Here is an 18,449-nt window from a genome sequence, read left to right as displayed (position 1 = left end):
CCCTTTTTTCTGAAAAAGCGCATGCAAATCGGCGATTCGTTGCGGATGTGGGATCAACCGCTATCTGGATCTTAAAAATTTCACATTCGCAATCCGTGGTTTCTCTTGGCGAAGTTTCAACAGAAATCTCTGTTTTTTCGCGTGAAGATCGCGATAAGCTAGCCGATTTCCTCGGCATTTCGTTGGGACGTCGATTCGTTCATATAGATCGAATCTCCGGTGTTCCTTCCCTGAAACTTGCGTAAAATTGAGGATAATTTGCTGGAGATCTGTTATGTTCATCTTTAGGGGAAATTTAGACGGAAGTTCTAATTTTTGGGTAAATATCTGTTCCAACTTTCGCATTGTGCTTGAACTTTGAAGGATAGCCGATTTTTCCGAAAAAAGATCGTGCTTTGATACAGTTTGGTCTTCCGGAGGCTCTTTCCATCTAATTTCCCTCGTAATCAGAGCTTCTATCACTGAAATTGGCGTCCTTGAATCTCATACGCTCCCGTTCGTTGAGATTTAGAGGGAATGGACGATCGCTTGTGACAAGGTCGGTGTTTGTTGAAAACTCCCAGTTTTTTAAGAAATCATAAGAAAAGTCGCCGATCTTTGTGCCACTTGTGTGTAGCGGGGTTTCGTTAAGGATTTTCGTTCTACTGAACTTGGATGGGTCATTGAGGAGAAGTCAGCTCACAAATCACCCATTTTCTACCTGATTTCTCCAATTCCCGATTTCATTCCTCAAGAGATTCGACAATCGTCGCCTCATTTTCTTGAATCGTTTTTCTTGCAGGGTCGCCGTCTCCATGTGCGATAAAGAATTGGCCATTGGGCGATCTAGGTACTCTCTCTCTCTCCTTTTTTGGAATTCGTTAAGAAAAAGGGACGGAAGGACAGACTCGAGTCAGAGGGCCATACTCTGGACCAGAGCACTGACTTTTTAGTTCAGCGTGAATATTCGGTTCATGTCAGCTAGCATGACCCGACGCCGGAAACCATCTTCTTCAGTGAATGGTTCAGACTTCAGAGAACCGACTGGTTCTATGATTTATTTGAGGGTGCGTTTGGTTAAAAAAAAAGGCAAATCGGCCGTAAATAGAAGTCCGCATTAATGAGGATTATATTTGAAGATCGGAAAGAACAGGATTTGCGGGGCATTGAAGGACCCCACGCTTTTCTGTTTCTCCACGAATCTTCATTAGCATTTATTAGCAAGGGTGCCGGAGATTCCCCTTGAAATGGTTAGGGGTGGCCAGATTTCCTGTAGTGATTTGTGTGAAGTTGTAGATTTGTAATCCATTCCCATCATAGAGATATTCCGTTTTCAATTTTTACTTGAGGATTTTGACGGAATTGGATTCCAATTACACACGATTACAAGGACTTGGGATCAGGGAGAACAGTTATGATCACATTGCTGAAAGTATGCGTGGGCCCCACTCTCACATATCCCACGCCTCCCAAGTGAGATGCACGGTAGAGATTGCATGCGATATGACCGTAAGGTTACATACATTACGTCGGTCATAGCTCTCCTAAAATGTTTTATGTAAAACGATATGACCGTAAGGCCCATGTGTCGGGTGGATTTGGGTGTCATATACCCGAAGTTAATACAAGTGGATTCTCAATTGAATAAAATCTGCGGTTTGATTCCTTACCAGATCCACATCCAACCATTCTCCCTAAACTTGGATAGTGTGTAAAATAGCTTCATTGGATTATGATGTTCATCTCTCTCGCTGGCGGTTGTCATAGTTGCCAGAATATAACATGGTTGATGAATTTATTAATCTCCCATAAGCCGTTGTCAGATGCCACTCCTACGCAGGCCTCATATGTTTTAGAAATGGAGCAAGTTGATAGGCACTTCATTATCGCCACTAGACTACTTGAGTCGTAACATATGGCAGGCAAAAGCAAACCTTGGGGCAGTGGCAAACGGTTTTCGTGTTCCCTGGTCATTTTATCGTTTTGAAACGGCGGGTCTCTTTTCTTTTTTTGAAAGGCAAGCTGCGGACCCCTACCAGAACAACAGCGGGATTCGATCCTGGACCTTTAGCTTGACACAGGACCTCGCTTGCCACATGGGATACCACCTCGGTGGTAAACGGGGTCTTTCTCTAATCATGACACACTCTATTTTACTAGTGCTAAATCACACACATAACAACAAAAGGATCTTTTTTACCCGAGTCACCGTCAACTAAGCAATGGCAGATTTATTACCATTTACAAACGACCGGGAACTTTAACGACCAATTAACTATGACAGAAAGTCTGTGAAGGCTACAAACTTTACAATTCCCCGTGCCACTGAACGAAGCATTCCCGTTGTGCACACTGGGGCAATTAAATTCCCTGTTTTGATTTCACCTTTCTTTTGGGTCTCCTCTAGCAGGTTTACATGCTTGTGTACTGATAAACCTTCCCTCTCCACGCGGTTTTCGTTTTATTCTTTCCTTTTCCTTGTTTCGTGTAGATTTTCCCATATTATAGCATTTACTTCAAGCATGCTGGCCAGCTACTGAACGAGCAATGGAAGAGCCTCTTGTTCAGGTTAGTATTAAGTTTGCTTCTTTCCTTGTTGCCCTCTTGATAGACAAAACTGATTTCAATAAATAAATTCCGTTCGTTTGTAAAAAATAAGTTCTGCTCTTATTGTCAGCAGATATTCCAAAATGTCACTATGAACTTGGCCTTTTGTTCAAAATTGCACGTTTGTTTGTCGATGATGATTTCGGGACCAAGTTCTCAACACATCCTGAAATTCACAAAGGAAAATTCCAAACATTCAATATACTTCTCACTTATTTGTTTATCACATCTATGATCATCCAAAATATATATGATGCATTTTAAGATGGGGTTATTTCAAGAGACCCACCCTCGTAGTAAATTGCATTCTAAATAGAGGGTACTTCATGATTCCCCTTTCAAAACCTTTGTGCTGCTTACTGTTAATTTTCGCTGCTAAAGTGCAGCTCTTCCTTGGGAAATCCTAATCTTTCCTTTATTGCAAAGCGTTGGGAGGATGTCGTTCCCCACATTTCCTATCCTCCATATTCTCCCTTTCCCTGCAAGTCCTAAAATGCCCTGGATCAGCTATATGGAGATCCATACTTACAGCATTAGCTTTTTTTTTTGTGTAGCATGATTTACTTTTTGACGTGGTGTTTATTTGCCTTTGATGAGCCTAATATGTAGATTTTGATTTTGGAAGGTTGGAAAACCTTCATTTATCACCATTTTCTACGCTCTTTTTATGGCATAAAGATTGATCCGGTACACACTGGGAAGATACTTTTGATTTTTCGAGCCTTATGGTGCGCTTATCTGGTGTGCTTGATCGCCAGTCATGTCATGCTCTTATTATTAAATGCTAACCTGCGATTGTGTGCAGAGCCTTGCTGCAATGGAAGTGGTCCTGGATGTAGAAAACCCTCTGCCCCCTGACAAGTGTTCAAGAAGCCCCAAATTGATTGTGATCTCTCTCTCTCTCTCTCTCTCTCTCTCTCTCTCTCTTCCCTACTAGTAAATGGTTCCTGGTCTCGATAGGCCTATAGTGGCAACTTAGTGTAACCTTGCCCTGCCTGGCCCATTTACTAGTTGAGCTTAAAGAGGCCATCCCAACCCATCTGGTAGGAGTGACTTGTGAATGTCACTAACGTGATAGGACGTGATAGGACGTCACAAGTTTGAAACTCATGATTGACCTTTCTTGCCGTAAGGTCGAAGCTGGGTATACTCTATGATGGGCAGGAGGGACTTCAAGGGTTTTACCAATTGGAGGCCAGCCAAATGTGCTGGTCGGTGATAGGGTTTTTCCCTTGGACTATCCAAAAAACAAAAAGTTTGGTTAGTTAACTATTAAACCAAGCTTGGGTTCAGCTTGGTTATGGCTAAGCTGGTCTGGATAAAAAACATGCATTGGCTACGCTGGGTTATGGCTGTGAATACGTCAGATCTTGGTCCTGGTCAGAAAGCGGCAAGGCTTGCTGTTTGTTCAGAATGGGCATATTATTTTCCGAGTTATATCCATTTAATTTGCTCTGTGAGAAGGCTGGCATTACATGAAACGTGACCAAGTTCTTAAACTCTACTTCACGTTCCTTGGTGATGGCAAACATGTTATTGATAATTTGATATCTGACTGAATCTTCTCTTTTTATGGTCTGCCAAACAGAGAGCGCTTTCTCGTAAGGGTTCTTGCCGTGTGGACCGACCACTATGTGAGGAGCAAGAAACCGATGAATCCCTCTCCAAAGTTGTTGCTAAATGCGCACAAGGTGTGTGTGTGTGTGTGTGTGTGAACCCAGTATAGGGCCGACCGTGTACCCGAACTAGAAATGAAATAGGATCAAAGATGCGACTCCTTGGGGAAAAGGGATGCGTGACGGTTTACACCATCGGGACAGCAACCATAAGTACAGCAGGCTTAGCCAGCACGGCTAGGCCTATGATCCTGAGGGTGGTTTCCCCATCTTTCATGAAAAAAAAGGACTACAGACATAGATGTCGGTGATAAAAAATATTGTAATTTTCTTGCGGCATTTTCATGAAAGATATACTTTACGATATCATTTACTTTTAAAGTATTGTAATTGTCTCATGATATTAACATATTTCTATATTCTGTTTTTTTTTTGTTTTTATATTTTATTTGATTTTAAACTTATATGCAGATATTTTCAAGGATTTTCCCGGAAAATACAATTTTAATTTATAAACAAAAAAATCTGCATTGCCGAGAAGATCCCAATATTAAAATTTGTGACATGGGTTGAGACTGGCTGTGTCAGATTTGGACCTTCATTAAATAGTTTAAAATTTTCAATTTACCAAGTTGGCAAGCTCCCTTGGGGAACCTGATTCTCTAGGACTTTGAAACCAGGATCTCTGTAAACCTTGGAATCTACCACTCCGACGTGGATTGAGATTCTTGAAATCCCTAGGGGTAAGGTTACACACCCACCCATATGAAGGCACTTTCTCGTGAAAGGGATGCCCAAAAGAGAAAGTGCTTCCCCACGGAGCGAGGTGTGGCCTTATTTACGTAGCTAAACGGGGTTTTGCATTTAATGAGTGGGCCCACCGCCTCTTTCTCACGGTTCTTTTTGTTCCGTCCCATGTCAGAGAGAGGAGGTTCTCTTTCTTATGAAAGAGCGCCTCTTTCATAAGAATGGGGCTGAAACAAACACCCCTAATCATGGAAAGAATCACATGAACTCTGAAGTGTGGACTTTCAAGAAAAGTGAACATAGAGTTAACAGAAAATATTAAGGCCTCGCATACCTGATGAAATCGGTGGTACGCAAAAATAAACTTGTGAAAGAAAAATAGGGACTTGAATTATGGGCTCACATTAAAAAGTGGAGAATATCTTCCCTTTTTGTCAGTCTAATTCATGGAGCATTCAAACCTCTGTATGCAGGAGCTGTAGCGTCACAGTTGGAGGCCTTGAAACAACAGCTGGTGGCCACCAAATCTCTCCTCCCTCTGAATTCATCTGCCTGTCCTTCATCAATTATTGGAGACAACAACGAGGGGAGATGCAAGAAACTCAACCGCTTCACTGCCATCCACCCAAGAAAAATCCTTCTCATCTTTGCTACATTGTGAGCCTTCCAATACCATCAAAACTTCTCTTTTCCTTCTTAAAGAACAGAAATAGATTATTGAAGGCACTCTTGAAGGGCTTGAAGACTAACGTTTGTTTAGTTTTCACATTTCTTGATTTGAGCCGAGAATAGGCATGAGTCCCAAAAGCATATAGAAATAGAAATTCACATAATTAGTGGAACCAGCATTGCCACCACTGCTGATACCTGCTTAAAGCATTCTCACCCAAAACATTTCAATTTTCAAAGAATCAGATTAGTTATTGAATTCATTCCATTGATTGTTTACAGGTCTAGCATGGGAACAATCATACTGATATATTTCACCCTGTCTATTCACAAGAGCACTGTAGTTCAACATGGTAAATGAGCAGTCTCTCGACTTGAAGCATTGGGAGTGATCGAATATTGGAAGCTGGGGAGGCATCACACCATTCCAGTCACAGTCTCTCGACTTGAAGAGGATGTTGACAACTTGAGCCGGAAGGTTTCCTTCAGCAGCATGGGCACTAAAAAGGCGTCTTGGTTCCAAAAAAAAAAAAAAAATTTGCCTTGCATCCTTTCTAGCAATAAGGTTGAATAACGTGTGGTGGCTTCAAGGGTCGAGGAATTTTGTGATGTCTACCAGTGTTGAAGTCAAATTGTCTCTGTCCAGTGCAAATTTTGGTTTGAATGGCTCAGATTCTGTCTTTCCCATCCTATTGCAGTATGCCAATGGTAAAACTGTAAATGCGAGAAGTGGGACAATTTTTCTTTGCTTTTTCACTTTTTACAATGGAAAAATAGACCCCCCAAACAACATTTATTCATAGATGGATTTGGATTCTGATTAGAGTTTTACATCTGAATCCAAATCTGAACTGACTCCGAATCTAGTGAATGCACATGTAAAAACTGTATCTAGTTTTTTTTATTTATTTACACGGAGAAACTGCCCCCAAGATCAGAGACCTAGCTGCGCTGGCTTTGTTTGCGGTACTGACAGCATAAAACTCTATGGATTCATTATCTAATGGATCTTTCCGTTCTAATACTCTATCCGAGAGTTATCAGTATTTATCAAATATGTTCCTATCTAATAACGGAACGCTATTGGATCAAATGACAAAGACATTGTTGAGAAAGAGATGGCTTTTCCCGGATGAAATGAAACATTTGATTCATGCACCAGGAGAAAGATTTCCCATTCCTTAGCCGGAAAGATATGTGGCCGTGAAAGAGGGATTAAGTGAAACAGAATTGACCGGGTGGTAGAGTCGTGGAAACACTTGTTTATTCCATATTTTGGACCTTAGCTCCATGGAGCAATATGCTACTGCTGAAACATGGAACAATTGAAATCTTAGCTCTTTTCCCCATGAAGTTGCCCCGTTTTGGCTTGCACAAGGGGTGACACCCATGAGATTTGAACCTACATCAGCTGCCAAGCGGCCTAGGACCCATCCCACTATGCCAAACCCTTTTGGGGCATGTATCTAGTTAGCTACATAGTCACAAACATCAAAAATTTTGTATTTTTGGGTAGGCACATGTAAAATATGTTAAAATACAAATCAATATAAAATATCAACATTTTGCTTTCATCACTTTACTATCAAGATAAAAATGTGGGATTTTTTAAAATAAACGGTATTTTAGAAATATCATGGGTTTTTCAGGAATGTATTGGCCTTTGAAAGTATCAGGCTAAAGTTATGATTTTTTTCAAAATAATGCTGATAATTGTGACTGCTAGTTGGATGTGAACCAGAACCGATTTCAAATCCAATTAAGCAATATCGGATTATTTTTTTCCTTTTTTTTAGTCTAGGGCCTTGGCAGGCCTCTGGTTGGTAAAACCCTTGAGATTTAAACAGCTATATGTAAAACCAATCCATTACATTTAAATCCTTCGCAACATGAGTGCTAGCTCGCAGTTTTCTTAAGGCTCAAGTTAATAGTAAATTGAGAAAATCAGTGGAATCATTCGAAGGGATTTGAGTAAAGAATCATCCTAATGCCTCTGTCCAAGGAGAATAAAATCAGTGTTGTGAAAATCAGGTCCGGTCAGACAATTTTTACTGGTCTAACTCGATATATATATATATATATCCCGTCAAACAATTTATTATAGAATCAATGTTGTAAAAATCAGGTCTGGTCAGACAATTTTTACTGATCTAACTCGAGTTATATATATATCCAGTCCAACAATTTATTAAAATTGGATACGTTGGTAAAAAATTATTGTTTTTACCCATTTTCAATGAGTTTGAATCTTTGCTGCTTATCCTTATAAGTACAGTAGCATGTAAAAGAAATATGCAGCATATTTAAGACTGACGTTATGCTTAACTAGTCCAAGCAATGGCAGCAACGGAATGACCCCACAAATGCATCTCTCTCTCTCTCTCTCTCTCTCTCTCTCTCTATATATATATATATATATATATATATATATAGTATAGTAGGTGGTAGCTGTCTAACTCTTTTTGAGCCTACCCCCAGCCTACGGGTCTTTAGAAGGATTTTTCTATTCTTTCTAAAATCTGACCATATAAATGTGATCTACATGCTTGATTTTATAGGAATCGATTCTTGGATTGTCCAATTCCGACATACAGTTAGGTTTTTATAAGATTTAAAAAACAATGGCCTACAATTTTAAAAAATATTCAATGCTTAAAAATTCATCTTTATCGAAAAACATGATCCAAGTGTCAATTCTTAGAAAATTGACTATACCGAACCCCTCTATAGAGTCAGATTTGCAAAAAACAACCCGAAAATCCTTATTCACTCATAGTAGGCTGGTGGTAGGCTCAAAAAGTTTTAGGCAGCCACCACTCTTTCTCTCTCTATATATATATATATATGAGAGAGAGAGAGATAATGGATGCTTGTATTGTGGTACATACTCAATTTACATAGATCAAAACTTCAGATGCAAAATCTAACCTTTTGATCATGTTTAACAAGGCTCTATTTAGTATTTCCATTTGTTAAAGTTGACTGAAATGTAATGTTTTATGCATTTATGAACTGCTGATTTTCACTGTCTAAAAAATATGGTCTTATGAAGTATTATACATGATAAATAAACCATGTTAAACATATATATATATATATATATATATATATATATATATAAATAGAGAGAGAGAGACGAATGTCAGCTGCACCTATTTGATGAGTCTGAAAACGCATCATGTCAGCCCAGCTGTCATGCGGATAAATTTTTCGTGTACTGTGCTAAGGAGGTTAGCAGTCTAACAACTCCTTCCAGCTATCGAAGGGGCAAGGCACAGCTTGGGAACTGCACCACTACACTTACGCGAGGGACTTGGCTAATTAATTCAGATGCATATTCACAAGTAGGCACGCAGGGTAGCCAAGCCAAAGATTTATCCCCCTCACACCAACCATGCTCAGCACTAAAATCACTCAGGGACCTTTTTTTAGGTTAAAAAAAACAAAAAAAACAACTGTCTAACGTTCCATGGATTTTTTTATTGCTTTAGCAAGAAGAGACAAGATCCAGTATTTAATTGCTAAGCAAGAAAAAATGAATTATTTAATTAACATCAGACAAAAAAAAGTGGTTTTACATCTCAGCCCCAGTATCGGATGCATCTTTGTGAATAGCAACAATACGTTCAGAAAAATAGAGAGAAAATAAATAAGGAAAAACAATTGTTGAGAGTGGGATTTGAACCCACGCCCTTTCGGACCAGAACCTTAATCTGGCGCCTTAGACCAACTCGGCCATCTCAACAGCTTGTGATAATCAAACGACTAAAATTTATATATGCTATATTTCTTCTTCGCGCCTAGAGATACATTGAATTTCTTACTCGAACCTATACTTATGAGGATTTTTGAGAGAGGCATCAAGTCCGACAGAATAATGTAATGGATCTAAAAAAATTTGTTTTTGCGAGTCCACAAAGTTTGAGTAGGCTTAATAAGCTTTATAAGTGGGCACTTAGGGTATCAACGGATCACCTATGACGCGATCCTAACATGAATCTGGTCTCAATTTGGTAATAAAGAAGTCTGGTGAAGAATTCAGTGGTACACAGTTATAGTTTATGAAATTTCAAACCAAACCCTGGTCCAAGGACTTAAAAATGCAAATGTCAATGTAAAAAGCACAAAATTAGTATTTTTTACCAAGTATGAACCTGCATCTGACTTATGTGATCCTTTTAGGACCCGGCAACGGGTTTTCCTATAGTAGGTCCGGTCAGGCCCAGATTCCGTACCAGCACCTCAGAATCAGATCAAGCACGGTGAAGGTCCGAGCCGTTGATGCCCCTACCTAAAGCATCTGAAATGTTGGGTGACTTAATTCAGATATTTATAGGACAAGTTTGGTTCTGACCCTATCTGGGACTCTTTTTATGAAGGAGCTTAAGAGTTTTCGTGGGTTTCTTGACAAACATCTAGAGGACACACCTCATATACAGACCGAGACCTCCACCGTGCGAGCCCATTCTAAAGAGCAAGTGCAGGGTTACGGGCTTACTGGTGAAACAAAGTGAAAAACTTGGCGGACTGGAACAGGGCTTGTGCACAAGTGTGTGCGTGTAATTTCCAAATTAAGAACTGGAGTTGCTTATAAAGTTACAAAAAACCTGCGTTATGAAATGCTTATGAAGTAAGATTTTTAAGAAGCTTCCAGTAACTATGGTACTGTTAACTCCTTAATCACTTGCAGAAAGAAACATCCAGAAAGCCTCTTTCATTCTATTTAAGTCCAAGAAAATCCCGAACTCCACAAACAAGCTGGTTAGACCAAACCAGCCCAGAGCTTGAGAAGGATGACCGCAGCACCCACAGTGTACCCATAGCTGAGATGCCAATTGGCTAATATGTGAAGATTCATCAAGGGACCATGATCACAGAAGTAATCGAGTCAAGAAAAAATGGATATCAATTATACCTTGATACCTCCCTAAAGGGTACCTCACATACAATAGAATCCAGGAACTTCCGAAGAGTCATTGCCATAAAAACGGCTACTCAAAATGGTCACAAGCAAAAAAGGGCAAAACTAGAGAGAAGCAAGGATTAGTGGGGCGTAAACACACTTAGATTCTCTATGAGGCTGCTGCACCATCGTTTGCTGCAGCTTCAAATGTCTGTCCAGCAACAAGTTCCGGAACCTCATCATCATCGTCATCAGGTTTGGCTGCACCCGATTCTTGCTTCTGGAATTGCTCAGCAAGCTTCTTCAGATTGTCCAAATTGTCCAGTCCTGAACATATTTACATGCAATAGATATCAAGAGAACGCAGAAAAGGAAGCCACATACATGAAGTACACTATCCTCAGGCAGTTACTGCTAATTAGATAAAACTTATAAGCAAGTACTCGCGAAAGCAAAAGCCTTAACTTACAACCAGGGTGTGATACTGAGGAATATGTGGAGAAGCAAATTAGAAGAGTAAATACATACCGAGTTGATTGATGATTCCAGGTAGAATATCTTGTAGCTCTGGCAGAAGCAGAAGGAAAAAAGAAAGAACAATTGTTAGGAGTGTTAGCAAGGGCTAATACCTTTCCTAGAAAATGGAAACACAACCTTTTGAATATTAACCAATGTCTCATTTATCCATAGATTCCCCAAGGTATTTAACTGTGCCTAACTCCTAGTGGTAAGAATAAACTAAAATAAGTGCAGTCAGCTTAGGCAAAGTAAGCAGCAAGTATTACTCAATAAAGAGACACGTATAGAAACATTGGACTCAACCTTGCTCTTGCCCAACTCTAAACTCAAAGCCCACCTCAATGACTAAATTAGCTGCAGAATGAACTTATAATCCATAATATCATGGGTTGCTTGGAATGCGGTCGACTTAGCTTACTGCTAGAGAGAGAGAGAGAGAGAAGGGGGGGTTGCAAAACATCATTCTGCACATTACTTGCAGGCCACCTCTTGATGAGCCATGGGCACTAGCTTTGTAAGTGGAACACAGAACTTGAGCAACGGATACAGTTTAGCCTAGAAAGTGCACTTGAATAGCAGATACAAAACCAAGACTTCAACCAAACCTAGTAAAGGCAAATAAAATTCAAAGAGAAGGAACACAAAGAAACTCGTCCATCAACAAACATCCATCTGTTTCAAGTGTATGGGATCCCTACCACCAACTACTTAGACCATACCAGAAAGGGGTTTGCTCAATATATTTGATCCAAGAAACAGACAGAACATTCAAACCAGAAACGCATCAAGGTGTATCTTCTCACAATCATCAAAATTTCACAACAGTCCAGTGTGAGTGGTGTTTCGCACGTACATGACCTCTCTACTTGGACTATACAAAAAGAAGTTTGCTCATAGTATATTTGATCCATGAAAGACGGAACATATGAGCCAGAAACATGTCCAGGTGCATAAATAGTTTAAAGACATCATGCTCGACAGACAATCTTCTCATCCCCAGGTCAAAAATTCACTAACAATACAGTATGAGTAGAGTTCCTTTGCAATAACCAGCTTGTAAAAGAGGGATATACTTTACTGTGATAACCAGGGAAAAGTACCATGCAGCCAGGCCACACATCTTTACTCGAATTTACCAAGTTTTAACAACTCAAATTCACAGATCAGAAACTCCCATAAGGTTCAATTGAAAAACTCCCAGAAATGATTATGAAAGCCCAATCTGGATTCAGTTCCATGATTGATTGATAGAAATGAAATGAAGTGGAAAATAAGATCCTTTTTTTATGAAGGCTCTCACAGTATTCCTATAAGGTTCTTCAACATACATGGTTAACTGTGTAATAACATATTTGACTAGAAAGCACTTAGAGAACTTATAAATGAATAAGTTCAAGCATCCAGCAGGACCAGCACTTTCAATACAACCTCATAGTTGGCAACTAACATTTGCCCATACATTGAAGACACCTCTGGCATCTTCAGGCTAAATTTCATAAAGGTACCATCACTTAAAATGAACATGACGAAGGAAAAGACATAACAAGATTTCACAGGCAAAATCAGAACCACGAATTAAAATGTCAAAAAATATCATTTTTGGATATTGTCCTTTTCTTAACAAATAACTGGGTAAAATCCAAGAAAACATCAAGAAGAATTAAATACAAAATGTATCTTTTAGATATAAGACAAAAGTTTTGGGACAATATCAATATAATCCTGTGATAAATTGATACTGTTATGATAAACTCAAAGTGGACATCAAAAAGTTTAAGCAATGTTTTCAAACTAGCATAAATAATTTGTGCTAAACAGAAAATGCTGAAAAAAGGAAATGTTTTACTCAAAAGAAATTGGTAAACAACTTTAGAAAATAAAATACATCCCAGCATACAAATATTTGCTCCTGAAGTGGTCTCAAAAGCAAAAACTCTCAAAAAAGAAAACATATGGAAAATTACCAGGTGTTTCAGTCTTTGGGAGAAAACTGGGGGAATCATGTGAGAGTATACAGAAAAATGGCGAGATACATTAAACCTAGCACTACTTTAACATAGCATACATTTTTTAGATTTAGAAAATGTCAACTATCAACAAAATATTGGGAGAAACATATACACCTGTAAGTGCTTGTGTGTGTTCAGAGAGAAAGAGAGAGAGAGCAATACTTTTTGTTTGAGGAGATCCACTAACCACCCAAGTATTGGCGGCAATAGAGGCTTGTACTGCAATACGATAAACAAAAAAAGAGAATATAAGAATAAAGAAAAGCAGTCAGGCGTATATAGAATCCTGAACACATGAGATAACACCTTAGGGAGAAAAGAGACTACCTTTTGGATTTAGAAACTGGATCACAATATCATCCTTAAATATGTTAACCTCCTCAATAGCTGGGATTGTATTTACTCCAATTCTTTTCAAGGTGCTCTGAAGTCTTTTATCATCAGTTGTTGTGGTCTTGTGAACTGCCTTCTTCTTTCTGATTTAAATCAAACATAACAGCGAACAAATAAGCCGCAATGAGGATGACTTCATGTAGATGTCCATAAATAAAATATCCACAAAGATGCCAACTTTTGAATGGTCAACCAAACAATATGCTAATAAAGGGAACAGACCAAGATATACATGTCATAGCATATGATAAAATTAGGCGCACATGGATGCCAAGAAATTGCAATAAAGTACAAAACACCTCAGACCTAAAACATTTAACAGGAAGGATTTCACCCATTGACAGTTTTTTTTCTCATAGCTTTGCAAGCAAAATTTTATAAACACATGCCCCACTAAATACACAGAATCAAATAATTTGGCATATGTTTTGGTCTGAAAATTGTACAAATGGTGTAGGCATCCTCACCTCATGTATAGAGAAATTTCTAGGGAAGACTGTCAAAGATTTTCATCCATAACATTTAGAAACCAGAAAAATAAGCTGCTTTAAATTTCAGAAAGAGAACAGTGGCACTTACTTTCTACTTCAAAAGAAATATAAAATGGAAGAAATCATTTCAAGCATGCAAGTTCCATCCATCATCAAACTTTTTCAATTCCAAGAATGCTAATTGTTCTAAACTCAAAACATCTTAAAAACAAAAAGGTAAAATTTACATCGCTCATGGAGTTTGGGACTGAATTTGATTTTAATGTGTGTATTTCATAGATTTTAACTTAGAGAAAGTCACCTAACTTTACTTGAGAATAGTCTGATATTGTCCCACATCTTACTTTCAAGGACTTGGAAAGGAAAAGAAAAACAACAAAAGCGAAAACAATTCACACCTTCTCATACTACCCTTTCCACCGGTGCGGACGGTACCAGCCATCTTCATTAGCTTCTCCCTATTCATCTGCGTGCAAAAATATTCATACAAGCGAGCACAGGTGGATCAGTCTTTGATCTATATACAGAAGCATGAAGGTTTCCTCTCCAAAAGCTATGACGTCTACATACCTTTTCATAAAAAATGAGATAGTAAGGAACACAGTAAAAGAGATAGATCTATAATTTTGTTGCATCTAAGTAACGTAGCATCAGCATCAGAATCCTGTAATGTACAAAGCATTTCTACTACAGGATTCACATGAAAAGCAACTAGGGATCACGTGAAATGCAATTTACTTTTCCAACATCCAATGTAGAAGGATATAAGAATATCAAATCATAGTTGGACTACCAAAACGGGACATCCATGATCCAGTGAAGAAAATGCTTCTCATTTTGAAGCAGGGAAGTGGGAACACAGAAACAATGTGTCATGCATAAACTAACAGAATCAGATTATCTTACTGCACAAGAGATAATATAACAAAACTATGGAACCACAGTCCAGGATATATTGCACTTATGCATAAACAGTTTATAGGCCATAAACCACAACATGGATTGTAAATGGCTACAACATAGTTTCTGCAAATGCGATTTACGTCCTGACTTATTTGGTTATCAGTAACCAAATCTCTAACAAACACAATCTCCATTTCACTATTACTTTTCTTTTCACCTTGTGTGAGCAATCACAATAGCCTCATAGCATCAGCATGCCCTATGCCTAGGAAAGAGGAACATGTGTGCACACAGGCACATCATGTCTACCCACACCATAACATCAAAACATATGTAATAGCTCCAACATGGCTTGAGTGCTAGAAAACACAAGCATCCTATTGGTCCTCTGCATACTTGATCCTTTAACAACCTTTCACCACTCGAAATGAACAGATAGATCATACAACAAGATTCTGCATTGAGAGGCTTCTATCTCTAAAGATTGGTCAACCCGTCATACACAATAAGAAAAGTGTCTTCTTTTCTATTGTGAACTCTCCAAATTGCTAATGGTCACTTCAATATCATGTCCCTTACAAAAAATGGACTCCCCTACTTTTCCAAAGCTCAAAAGGGTCAAGGACAACAGTGAAGAATGTGCAAAACCCAACAATCATAACATCGTAACACCAATTGTGAAAGTGACTCAGCTGCCTTATTTCCACAATTCCTTCATCACACAACCCAGGATTCGAACAGGAATTCGACATTCAATCTTTACATTAAAAATGCAAAAAAAAAAAAGATTCTATATATCTCCATCTTCGATCCCATCATTGCATCTTCAAACTCAGACCAAAATAAAGCATGCACAGCCTTCCTCTTCCCTTCTTAAAAATCAAAGAAATGAAAGGCAATAAAAACGAAAACCTAGGCATCCACTTTCCAAGGCAAAAGCAGAAGAAGAACCAAAACTCTAAGAAAAAAAAGACGATGCAGAACGAAAGAAAGAACACAGTTACACACTACAACTTCTCCGCACCAAAACCCAACAAAAGAGGAAAGCCTCACTCCTATAGCCTCTCTCAACCAACCTCTGATTCCTTCAAAACCTAATCACCAAAAAAGACACAATCTTGAACTCCCTCCAAAGTCCAAACTTCAGATGCCAGACCGTAGACCCTATAACACTAAAAACTAAGGGAGGAAGTAAACTATCAATAAAAACAGAAAAATAAAAAGACCAACCACCAGAATCCTTCTAAATAAACAGAGAACGTTGAGAACAAAAGAAACCAAACAAGTGCAAACGCTAACACCCGATTTCCGTCTAAAACCCACTAATCCGAGACGGAAATCCTAAAAGCCCTAAAGTAATACCCATTCCATGGAAAGAAGAATAAGAAAATGAAACTAGGGTTAAGGTTTCCTCGGCATACCTTTCGAAAAGAGAGAGAGAGAGAGTAATACCCATTCCATGAATCCATCCAAAAAAGCAACAAATGGAATCAAAATACTAAAAACTCCCGACGAATTACTCCAAGAATGAAGAAGAAGACATGAGAAAGAAGAATAAGAAAATGAAACTAGGGTTAAGGTTTCCTCGGCATACCTTTGGAAGATAGAGAGGGAGGATTGGGTTTTTGGGGAAGCCGCCGAGCTCACTGGTTGCGATGGGGTGGGTTCGCGTATTGGGTATTTATCGTGGGCTTCGATATTTCCAAATTTGCCCCTGGTCGTTCGTCGTTAAGGGGATGTAAACGGGTCGGATCTATTGTATATTACATGTGATGCGTTTGATGGTAATTTCTTGTATTATCGCAAAAAAACATTCGTAATTATGCATACATGGATGTATGAAGTCCTAAATAGTGTAATTAAGATGTGTGAAGCGATTAAGGGCAAACCATGATAAATTAAATTCTGATATTCTTAAATTAAACTTATAATATATCTAATTAGTCACTCCTCGAATTTAGAACCTAAACGAGAAAAAAACCTTGCTATTGCATGTGAATTAGTGAAAAACGAATATCGACAAGATACGAGTCGTAACGAGAACGAATTTCGTCGGATTTGAAAATCTAAGTAAATAATTTTAAAACTTAGGTCTTAATTCATGAAATGTAAGTTTAAAATAAAATATTTAAATTATTAAAAACCTAACTTTTAACTAAAAAGCAATTAGGGCTTTAAAACAAGTAAATTGCAATTTTACAAAACCTAAGTGAGGTTTTTCCAAAAATTTGAAAAGGAAGCTTATTTTGGAATATTTAGAAAGTGGTTAGCATGGGGTCCACGTTAGCCCATGCTACCTTGAGAAAATTAAAAACAAAATTCAAAAAAATGCATTTAATAGAGGATTTTTGAAAAGTTTAAAAAGAAAATCAAATTGAGGTTGGTTTTTGGAATTGTAAGAAGTGGTTGGCATAGGTCAACGACTTCTAAGGTAGCTTGGGCGCCCTTTAGGGGGTAGCTCATGCTGCATTTAATAAAGATTCAAAATATATATATATATATATATATATATATATATATATATATATATATATATATATATATATATATATAACGAAATTGAAAAAAAATGCCTTTGAAAAGTCAATGGACAACCCCCCTAAAAACAAGGAGGGATTCAGGGGAGGGTTGGTGGGAGTGGTTGGACCCTCAAGGTCTAGTCTTGAGGGCCAACCTTAGGCTGGAGAGGGTGGGGCGTGGAGATGGAGAGCCCTCCATTCTCCCAGCCCTCCATCTCCTCCTCCTTTTGTCCCCCACTATAAAGCTAGAAGAAGGAGAGGAGAGAGAAAGAGTCAGCTCTTTCTCCTCCCCTCTCTCCTTCTTCTCTCTTCTCACCCATCTTCTCTTCTCCTTTTTCTATTGTGTGTGTGTGTGTGTGTGTGTGTGACATCAACCCTTCCGGTTGAAGGAGGAATACATCTTTATCCCCTAAGGTGAGTTTACTAACTTTATATTTGATTTATTTTGGATTAGTATATGGCATACTTTGTCTCATAAAATGAGAAAAGGATTTTTGGTAGTGGATTTAGACCCACTGATGTGTTTGTTTTTCCTCTAGAAATGGTTTTCATACTTTTGCATTTTGGCCTTTTCGTTTTTTATGGTTTGGTTTTGTTCGAATATTCGCATTTTTGTATCGATTTTGGTTGAGTGTTGGTAGTCGGGCTGGACCCCTTTGTAGCAAAACCTGGGCCTTTATTTTTTTATTTGGAACCCCATGGCCTTCGTTGGTGGCTGCTGCAACCCCTGCAGCAAGCTCCCGGACTGACCAAGGGTTGGTCAGTCTGGGCTCCTTTCTTTGCCCGCTCTTGTGCGTCGTGACCAAGCCACCGCAGTAGCTCCAGCTGAGCTGCTGCGGCCTCCTCGTTGTAGCAGGCTAGCCTGGGCCATTTCGGGACCCAGACCCACCTGAGTGACCCACTCACTGAGTGGGGTCACAGTCGGGGACCACCTCCCCTTGGTTGTTGTGTAGCAACAGTGAACTAGGTGCACACAACACCCGGGTTCATGACTTGAGCGCACCCACCTCGTGGGGCTTGGGCTACGGTAGTAGCCCTGGTCTGAACCACTTTCAGGTTCATACCAGGGGGATTGCACAACCCCTTGCCCTTTG

General features: G+C 39.0%; 1 protein-coding gene, 1 long non-coding RNA gene and 1 other non-coding gene across 4 annotated transcripts; 1 reads left to right on the top strand and 2 right to left on the bottom strand.

Annotated features, from left to right (window-relative positions):
* Nucleotides 1-4,141: 4,141 nt before the first annotated feature.
* On the top strand, nucleotides 4,142-6,305 carry LOC149832497 (uncharacterized). The gene is made up of 3 exons (XR_016433109.1): nucleotides 4,142-4,277; nucleotides 5,423-5,606; nucleotides 5,901-6,305. It is a non-coding gene; the product is annotated as an uncharacterized LOC149832497 (long non-coding RNA).
* Nucleotides 6,306-9,282: 2,977 nt separating this feature from the next.
* Nucleotides 9,283-9,363, bottom strand: TRNAL-AAG (transfer RNA leucine (anticodon AAG)). Its single transcript has one exon. It is a non-coding gene; the product is annotated as a tRNA-Leu (tRNA).
* A 1,072-nt stretch (nucleotides 9,364-10,435) lies between these two features.
* Nucleotides 10,436-16,488, bottom strand: LOC149832495 (nascent polypeptide-associated complex subunit beta-like). Of its 2 annotated transcripts, XM_090014533.1 has the most exons (6): nucleotides 16,431-16,488; nucleotides 14,332-14,399; nucleotides 13,377-13,525; nucleotides 13,212-13,268; nucleotides 11,050-11,088; nucleotides 10,436-10,848 (listed from the first exon to the last, which is right to left on the bottom strand). In XM_090014533.1, the coding sequence occupies exons 2-6, from the start codon at nucleotides 14,397-14,399 to the stop codon at nucleotides 10,691-10,693; spliced, it is 471 nt and encodes a 156-aa protein (XP_089870659.1). In that variant the 5' UTR covers nucleotides 16,431-16,488; the 3' UTR covers nucleotides 10,436-10,690. The 2 variants fall into 2 exon arrangements, with proteins under 2 accessions (XP_089870659.1, XP_089870662.1); XM_090014536.1 differs by lacking the exon at nucleotides 11,050-11,088.
* Nucleotides 16,489-18,449: the final 1,961 nt, after the last annotated feature.

Source organism: Nuphar pumila, chromosome 7 (assembly GCF_984573655.1).
Source record: "Nuphar pumila chromosome 7, dmNupPumi1.hap1.1, whole genome shotgun sequence".
In the NCBI taxonomy this organism is placed as follows: domain Eukaryota; kingdom Viridiplantae; phylum Streptophyta; class Magnoliopsida; order Nymphaeales; family Nymphaeaceae; genus Nuphar; species Nuphar pumila.
This window is presented reverse-complemented; position numbering and strand designations above follow the sequence as displayed.

What these genes read in the sequence shown, in the direction of transcription:
- LOC149832495 (XM_090014533.1), bottom strand. Translation starts at nt 14,399, where the DNA reads ATGAATAGGGAGAAGCTAATGAAGATGGCTGGTACCGTCCGCACCGGT. An exon ending in CCAGTTTCTAAATCCAAAAG is followed by an intron (nt 13,269 to 13,376) that starts GTAGTCTCTTTT and finishes ATCGTATTGCAG; the next exon opens with TACAAGCCTCTATTGCCGCC. An exon ending in TGGATCTCCTCAAACAAAAA is followed by an intron (nt 11,089 to 13,211) that starts GTATTGCTCTCT and finishes TGCTTCTGCCAG; the next exon opens with AGCTACAAGATATTCTACCT.